Source organism: Lottia gigantea (assembly GCF_000327385.1).
Source record: "Lottia gigantea unplaced genomic scaffold LOTGIsca_11, whole genome shotgun sequence".
Lineage (NCBI taxonomy): Eukaryota > Metazoa > Mollusca > Gastropoda > Lottiidae > Lottia > Lottia gigantea.
Genome location: NW_008707001.1, coordinates 4,436,779 through 4,446,537, shown reverse-complemented (window position 1 = coordinate 4,446,537; position 9,759 = coordinate 4,436,779). Strand labels below are relative to the sequence as shown.

Genomic DNA, 9,759 nt, shown 5'->3' with positions numbered 1-9,759 from the left:
TGATAATATTTTTAGTTGCTGTTGTATGCTTTTTTTGTTGTTGAACTATTTGTTGTTATTTCTGTAGATTTAGCTTTCATTTCTTTTCAATGACTTTCAAACTTTTAGAATTCAAGTCTTTGTGTCTTTATTGCTAGATAAAAAAATGAAACTGATAGAGCTCTATTATAACTGTTAGTATTTCACTCATTCAATCATTCATTTATATGTATTATATTATTATCTCCTTCATTCATATATATCATATCATTATATATCACATGTACCATATCATTTTATATACACATTTACTTGATGATTCATTTATCATAATTTATATTCACTTTAATCTTCAGTTATTTACATTTATCATTTTATTATTTCACATATTATATATCATATATCATTTATCATATAAGTTCACATTTATCATATTATAACTAAGTTCACATTTATCATATTATAACTAAGTTCACATTTATCATATAATTCATTTATCATATAATTCATTTATCATGTTCATATTTATCTGATGATTCATTCACTTTTATCATAATATTAGACACATTTATCATGTTATAATTTCACATTTATCATAATATTCCATAATGTACCATATCATATTATATACACATTAACTTGATGATTCATTTATCATAATATTATTCACATCAATCTTAAGTTATTCACATTTATCACATTATAAGTTTACATTTATCACATAATTCATTTATCATATAATTCATGTTCACATTTATCTGATTATTCATTCACTTCTATCATAATATTAGACACATTTATCATATTATAAATTCACATTTATCATAATATTATTCACATTTATAATAATATTATTCACATTTATCATAATATTATTCACATTTATCATAATATCGATTCACATTTATAATAATATTATTCACATTTATCATAATATTATTCACATTTATCATAATATCGATTCACATTTATAATAATATGATTCACATTTATCATAATATTATTCACATTTATCATAATATTATTCACATTTAAATATATTATTCACATTTATCATAATATCGATTCACATTTATAATAATATTATTCACATTTATCATAATATTATTCACATTTATCATAATATTGATTCACATTTATTATAATATTATTCACATTTATCATAATATTATTCACATTTATCATAATATTATTCACATTTAAATATATTATTCACATTTATCATAATATCGATTCACATTTATAATAATATTATTCACATTTATCATAATATTATTCACATTTATCATAATATCGATTCACATTTATAATAATATTATTCACATTTATCATAATATTATTCACATTTATCATAATATTATTCACATTTAAATATATTATTCACATTTATCATAATATCAATTCACATTTATCATAATATCGATTCACATTTATAATAATATCAATTCACATTTATCTGTATATTCATTCACATTTATCATATAGTTAATTAAAATTTATCATATAGTCAATTAACATGTATCATTTTACTAATTCACATCTATAATAATATTATTCACATTTATCATAATATTATTCACATTTATCATAATATTATTCACATTTAAATATATTATTCACATTTATCATAATATTATTCAGTAATTTTCCATTTTCAGTATGAATTTATCATATTATTAATTTATAGCTATTTATCATATCTTATACTATGACTGTTTATCACAAATAGTCTTCTCACGTCTCAGATATTCATAACATTTCCCTAAAAGATCTCGTTTCATTTTTGGACTGTGTTGTGGTGGCTATATATTAATAATTTCTTATTAATAGTGTTGGCATCTGGCTTCATTTTCCATTAGAAGTCTCAATGTTTGAGATTACGTAGTTTGTGTTTTTCAACTATTTCAGTTTTAGTCTATTTTCTGCTAAGAAAGTTGCAGCTCCCAGACCGGTATTAAGATCTCAATTTGATGAATATGATCCAACAGTTGAAGATGCTTATTTTAGTTCAGCACCTATGATGGATTTTTCTGTGGCTCAGGTTGGTATCTGTTCAAAAGTAGGAGAAACCCTCACAAGCATGCAGCATTAAAATCTATTATGTTATTGATGACTAAAAATGCATGTTCAAACTTTTTCAGCATGTTTTCTGGTAAGAAAGCTAAGAAAGTTAAACATGTCATAACCCAAAAAACAGAAATTCTTTACCAAGATTTTTTGCCTGGATTGTTGTGCAGTTCCAATGATGGATGTTTCTGTGACACAGGTTTGAATTTATCAGTAGGAGTAGAGAGACAATAGGCTCACCAGCATCATACACTCTTCTGTCTTAGAGGAGGTATTGGTCATGATACTGTCTGATATCTGATATGTAATGCTTATAGTTATTGCTTAGTTGTTTGAGGAAGATTTTTGAAGGTGCCCTTACAGATTATTGTGATTGTGTTTTGAATTGTACGTTTTGGAGGTTTTAGAGCAATTTAGAAGGCTTTGAAATGTGTGAAATATTTTCTTACAAGGTTGTTGAGGTGTTAAGCAAGAGTTCTCTGGTAGTGTACCTAAAGAATGGTTTTTGAGAAGATTTTGTTTGTGTAAAAGGGTTTTGAATCTTTAATGGGTTCTCTTTTTTTAGAATGCTTTATAGTTAAAAGCGATAGAAAAACTAACAATGTACTACTAATTTTATTGAATGCTTAAAGTGAAATTAGTAAATTCTGTAGAAAATCGAACACAGTAATAACATGTCTAATTTGAGAATGCTTTAATTAAAACAAAGTCTATAGAAATACTAGCAAAGCACTCTTTAATTGAAAATCATAAATTTCTGTAATAAAGTACTAATATAGCATAAAGTATAGTAATATACTTTCAAATTGTGTATGAAACATTTTCATTTAACAGTATAAGAGGAGGTAGTCCAAAAGTTCTTGGCAGAAGTAGGAAATTAAAATCAAAATCTAGTGCAATTTATGGTGATGAAGAGGATGAGAATATGTATGAACTTCTTTGCAAGAATGTCCAAATGAGTGTCGTCCAACCTGTCATGTGTTTATCAGTAACACAGGTTTGTTGAAGCTTATTAAGGATATAGTCATCTAAAAATATGCTTCTGGTAGAACTGAATTTAAGTTACCTGTAACACTTTTAAGAATTGAATATTTAGTTTTACTTTTAACTATTATTAATTGATAATAAGAGGGTGTTTTTGATAACCTATTTATTTAATATAGATACTGAAAAGTGATATGTAAAACTGAAATTCAGTTCTATCAACCGATAAAGCATGTAATAAGATGACTATATCCTTCATCATTATATTTTTCTCTGTAGTTTTCATAGGAAAGAACATATATTTCCACTTGCCAGGCAGAACAAAATGTGGTCTGAGATAAGGAGAGATAATCTTGATGAACTAGTGTGTAGATCGACTACTCTTCACATGCCTTTAGCTACAACACAGGTCATATGCCTTTTGTTTGAATCTTCCTGAAATTTTAGTGGCACGAGAGACACAACGTGTCATTTGAATCAAAGAACTATATTATGAATTCATTCCATATTGTATATTGCAAATTTTATTGCCAATATTTTAACCTTTGAAGCATCTGCAAGGTGGAAAAGTATAGCAAGGCATTCTTATTGTAGGCAGTGTTACTAAAGAAAATCTCTGTTTTAGAAGTTATTGTGTGAAAATTCAGGCTTATGCTAAATATTGACAGTGATTTAATGTGAAATGAGTATTTATTCACCTTTCATGGATGTTCTTCACTGCGGCTGATCAATTTTTGAAGAATTATGTGATGGACATTACAACAGATAGTTTTGGTGTAGGGTTGTTTTATTGTTGACAATGGCTATTCTGATCATTCAATGATTAATTTCTTAGAATGTTCTTCTACAGTTGATCAATGTCAAAATTGTTATGGATTTATTTTTCCCAGCTCTGTGTTGGTGTAATGATTTGGGCAAGGTGTAGGTAATGTAGTTTGCTTGTTGACAATGATCGTTCAGCTTATTCAATACTGTCTTTATAATATTTGATTATTATCTTGTTACAATCTTTGTCCTTGTGGGCCACTCTTTCGTATTTACTGACACTTTTCTCTTGTCAGTTTTGGAAATTTTCTGGTTTAGCTTCTCTAATCCTCAACATGTTCAATTGAGTCAGCAAGTTTCATAGTAAACCAGTCAATCAGAATCAAAAACATCTGTTTATTATGATCAGCATCATTCATATGTCATCTAAATGAAGGAATTCAATTCAAAAACAAACTCCCTACAGGTTCTACAAACATTGAATTTTCTTTTATATATTTTTTACATATTTTGGAAACTAACTTTCCTTTTTATCAACCAGGTCATGGTGATGTAACTGACTAACTCATTTGCCTGCGGTATCTTCATATACCTTTACAATTAACACAAAATTTCCAGTGCTGAAATCCATAGTCGCTACTTTGACCCAATCCAGTGCTTCTATAAGAGAGTATCTCTTATGAAACCTTACACTACCAGCATTGGATAAGTCCTTAGTTCTATTCTAAAGTCATCTTTCTTCATTATCCTTATCAAGACAATTGTTCTTGAAATTTGGTACAGATAATCTATTTCTGAGGTATTTTGTCAAGGAATGCAAACTAACTGGCTAAAGACAGGATATTTCAGATGTAAGTGATCCTAAAATATTCCATTCCTTCTGTTAATGTTTAATTGTGTTACAGTAAGCTACAGGTATTTCCAGTAATGTATTCAAACAGCTTCAGTAATCAGAATAGGTTAATGTCATGTGTTCCACCTCCACCTCCACCACCTGCAGCAGCTTGTATGACCATGGCTAGAACTAAGGTTTGTGTATCACAAGAACTAGATAATTATACAGCATCTTAACAATTTAACAAGCTATTACGAATACCATGAGATCATTAACCATTTATCTTGTCACAGAATGCAGCAATTTGATTGAATTATACACTAGCGAATACAGCCAATCAGATCCTTAAAGACTGTAGATGTTAGGGCTAACAGGATCTGATTGGCTATTACAATCGAACTTAAATGCTGCATATACCAACCAACGGAAACTTGATTAATGATGTCAAGGTATGTCACAGTTTATAATAGCTTGACGTTGTGAAGTTGGATATATAGATATATCACTTCTAGATTTATCAAGTATGAGTATCTAAAATATTGAAATATATGACAATACAAACGGCGTGCTGCTACTGCATATTATTTGATAATGCTGTCCATTTTTTTGAGCATGGGAATGATAAATCTTTTTGTGCCTCTGGCACCAATTCATTCCTGGCGACGGGCTGGTACTGGGGAGCTGGCTGGCTCAATTAGTTTAACACTTAGTTTATATTGTTTATATGATATTTTCATCAGCTGTTGATTACCTTATCTAAGAATACTTAAATATGTAAAGGCCCCTGATCGATTCTTCAAATTTACACTGTGTAGGACAAATGGATTTTAGGTGTTTTAATTTTGAAACCTGCCTGTTAAGTATAGATATGGATACCTGATATATTATTTACTCTTGATGGAGGTATATTGATGGTGTGCTTTTAACAAACTTTCATTACAGAAAAGAATTTTATGTTGCTGAATTGTATAATCGATCTGACGATGTGGCATTATTTTCTGGTACAAGTTCAAATGCTATTGCGAATGCTCCTGTCATGCCAATGTCAATGCGAATGCCAATGCCAATGACAACTTCTATTGCAAAGGTTCTACATGTTGTTTTGTCCTCGCACTTCACCTCAAAATCTTTACCAACTCACTACAGAGCAAAACTTTTTATAAATTGAACCCTGCACAGAAGACATATCAAACAATTGTATTTTACACAATGGCACATTTCTTCTCCTACAGGACAGAAAATACAGTGAGACAGTCCATAAATTCACGTGGATTCCCTTAAGCACTATAACACATCTTAATCCTAACATAGACATCCTAATACACGTACACCATCACCATCTCTTTCCATACCTATATAACAGATATATATATATACCTATATAACAGATATATATACATACCTATATAACAGATATATACATACCTATATAACAGATATATATATACCTATATAACAGATATATATATATACCTATATAACAGATATATATGTACCTATATAACAGATATATATATACCTATATAACAGATATATATATACCTATATAACAGATATATATATACCTATATAACAGATATATATACATACCTATATAACAGATATATATATACCTATATAACAGATATATATATATACCTATATAACAGATATATATATACCTATATAACAGATATATATATATACATACCTATATAACAGATATATATATACCTATATAACAGATATATATACCTATATAACAGATATATATATACCTATATAACAGATATATATACATACCTATATAACAGATATATATACATACCTATATAACAGATATATATATACCTATATAACAGATATATATACATACCTATATAACAGATATATATATATACCTATATAACAGACAAGAACAAAGTGAAAATATATAGTATGCTATATAGACATTTTTTAGTTACAAATGTTTATATATACATGTATCCATTGTATTGAAAAAGGACTTCCAAACGGTCTCAAAATGTAGACTTGAGAATAAGTTCTACTTGTGCAACATCAGTTGGGAAGCAGGCTGAAAATAGGTCAGTTGACAGCATGAAAGTCTGAGTAACAACATGATTCAAGTTCTTTTTAAATATTTCTGTATCTAAAATATAGATGTTCTAAAACTTGTCAAATCTTTTTTGATCTGATTTTCCTATGCTTTATGTATTGATGTTGTTCATCCATGAGATAGCTAGATTTGAAAACTTAATTATTTTATATTATTAACTATAGGAATGTTTTAATATGTCTTCATTTATGTTCAAAACTATCAGTTAAATTAAAATATTCTTAAAATTTTCAATTATCTGTGATTTTCCTGAATCTGCATTGTTTAAACTAGAAGTATGTGCCAAATTTATTAAATATCTCTATTAATGTCTAAAAGCAGATTTTAAAATGTAATGATGAAAAAACAATTTGAAAACACTGTATCCCTTAATAACAGAACATTGGTTACTAAAATAAACTTTATATTTTAATAGGTAGCTGAAACAACAACTAGTACATCCTATGAAATAGCTCGTATTTCTACTATCCCCTCTGATAGTATACAACATAAAGTATCGGTTGGTATCATAGATTTAAAACCCAGGTTAGAATATATCACAGTTCCTAAAAAGGTTCCACGAGCTTTCCTGACAGCCAAACTAACCAATACCTCACAGTTTACACTCCTACCAGGACCTACTAGTATATTTCTGGACAATAGTTTTGTGGCCAAGGTAAGCACTTATTTACGTTCCTTTGTCCATCTTTAAAAGCAAGTTATTGGCAGACATTTTCTAATTTTTATTCTGTCCTATCCATATTTGAAAACTGTGTTGGCTCTGTTATTAGCTATTAAAGACTTGCTTGCTAAATTAAAGATTTGCAGTGTTTTTCCATCATAGGTTGGGATAATTCTTTTAGAATTTTCGAAACGATCTTAGCGCTAGGATGTCCTAGGTTCTTATCTTCTAACATTGATTCTAAGACATCCTAGCGCTAAGATTATTAAGTGGCCTGGTTTTGTCAGTGATTTGTCCGTGATGTTGGTCGATGGGGCTGCTATAGAAAATGGCAGAAAAATGGAATTGCACTACAAATTTAAGGCTTAAGATTTAAGGCTAACTCTGCAGCCTTGAACAAATTTTCCTCATTGCACACTGTGTTGCATTGCAAATCTGAATAGCCTAATCAGAAAAGTAGGATGTTAAAGTCCATTTCTTTTTATTTCTGACTGTGATTTCATTTACGTTTCTAGGCTGATTTAAAATCGGTGTCACCACAAGAAGAATTTGAATGTTCACTGGGAGTTGATCCTTCAGTTAGAGTAATTTATAAACCACTGAAAAAATTCCAAGAAACTACAGGCTTTATTTCTAAACAACGTAGTATGATGCATCAACAAGATATAGAAGTGAAAAATACTCATGAATACGCCATTAAAATATTGATTAAAGATAATTTACCACAGACTGGGGTTGATAAAATTAAGGTAATTTTAATTTTTTTGCATAGAACTTAAGAAATGACTATTTTAATGTGAACATGATTTATTGCCATTGAACAAGAGAGTCTAAATAAATCAAACACAACTGTCTATTCCAATGTGCAGTTTTTACCGATATTTGGCACAAGAGAATTTTGATAACGCAGAATTGACGGCAGTTTCTGTTTCTGATGGAGGAAAGCGGGATTTCGATTCTATTCCTGAATTTCAATGACATTTAGAAGCTAGGAACACAAAAACACAACACATGACAGTTATTATGTAATAAAACCTGCTTCTTTAATAAATTTTTTGAAGTTTGTTTTATTCCATAATGGTCTTGTGTTTTTGATATGATATACTATTTTAATTTCAGTTCATACCATGTTAAAGGATTTGTAAAGAGATTTTCCAATTTTTTTATGTGTATCGAGGACATTGATAGTATTAATTTGCACCATTCCAATTTTCTGATGTCTGTGGTTCTTGCAATTCCACTAAATGTGTTTGATGATGTCACTAATCGCAAGTTGTGCTTTATTACAATTAGTGACATTTTTTTGTATAAACAATATTTATTTACATAATATGATTAGGGAACAGGCTTTTGCCTATAGTACCCTCTCCTTAAAATACATTACATAAAAAGTTAAAATTAGTGACATCATCAAACACATAGCTTTAGTGGAATTACAGGAACCACAGACGTCTGATTTGAAATTGGAATGATGCAAATTGATCCTATCAATATCCCTGATATACATAGAAAAAATTTAAAAACCTCTTAACAATCCCTTTAAAGCAAAGTATGCAATCTCACTGAGCAGTTGTTAGTTTCACATTGTAATTTGAAATTGAATTTTTTTAGGTTAATTTGTTGGAACCAGCCATTGATTTAAAACATCCAGAGAAAAATAAAGATACCAGACTAAATACTAAACAGAATCATATTGAATGGGATTTAGATGTGGGAAAACAGGAGACTAAAACAGTCACATTAAAATATTCTTTAGAATATCCTGCAAATGAAGAAATAGACCATACAGAACGAATGTTTGAAAATTAAATGAAACAGATAACCATCTCAGTCTAGAAGTAGATGAAATAAAGTTTTTAAGAAATACACTGATTTGAGTAATTAATAATTCAAATTTAAATTAAGTCTTAACGTTATCAAGCAACTTTAAGTTTGTTTATAAATCAAAAACTTCACTTAGATAAAATCAAGGTTTTTAGGAGAAAAGTAATCTGGTTGGTTGATTTAAAATGAATTTGAATAATCAACCAATCAGATTACTAGGACACTCTTCTTAAGAGTTTTATTTTCATGAAACTAGCCCTTTCAATACATTTAAATTTTCTCTTGTAAGTTACCGAGTGAATACTCCTCAATGCCATTTAAAGTTTGCCTTTATTATTGTATTTGTGATTTTTTTAATTATTCAATAATATTAAACAGTTATTATTTATTTGAGTATAGTTATATAGTCAACATATATAGTTTTTTATACAAATATTACAACAGAACCTGAAACATGTTACTGAGAGTTTCTATCATCAGACAACTGATCTATTTCAGTAGGTGTGTCTTCTGAATTTTGATAACCAGTTCTCGTGTCTGCAAATTTTA

The 9,759-nt window shown here is 28.6% G+C and overlaps 1 protein-coding gene across 1 annotated transcript in view; it reads left to right on the top strand.

Annotated features, from left to right (window-relative positions):
- Window positions 1-9,231, top strand: part of LOTGIDRAFT_230318 (hypothetical protein) — a 14,814-nt gene extending 5,583 nt beyond the window's left edge. The window contains exons 6-13 of the mRNA XM_009047306.1: window positions 1,888-2,020; window positions 2,121-2,131; window positions 2,881-3,043; window positions 3,881-3,951; window positions 4,701-4,824; window positions 7,141-7,380; window positions 7,902-8,135; window positions 8,998-9,231. Coding sequence (XP_009045554.1) covers window positions 1,888-2,020; window positions 2,121-2,131; window positions 2,881-3,043; window positions 3,881-3,951; window positions 4,701-4,824; window positions 7,141-7,380; window positions 7,902-8,135; window positions 8,998-9,195 — 1,174 coding nt within the window. The 3' untranslated portion in view covers window positions 9,196-9,231. The remainder of the gene's footprint in view (window positions 1-1,887; window positions 2,021-2,120; window positions 2,132-2,880; window positions 3,044-3,880; window positions 3,952-4,700; window positions 4,825-7,140; window positions 7,381-7,901; window positions 8,136-8,997) is intronic.
- The last annotated feature ends 528 nt before the right edge of the window (window positions 9,232-9,759 follow it).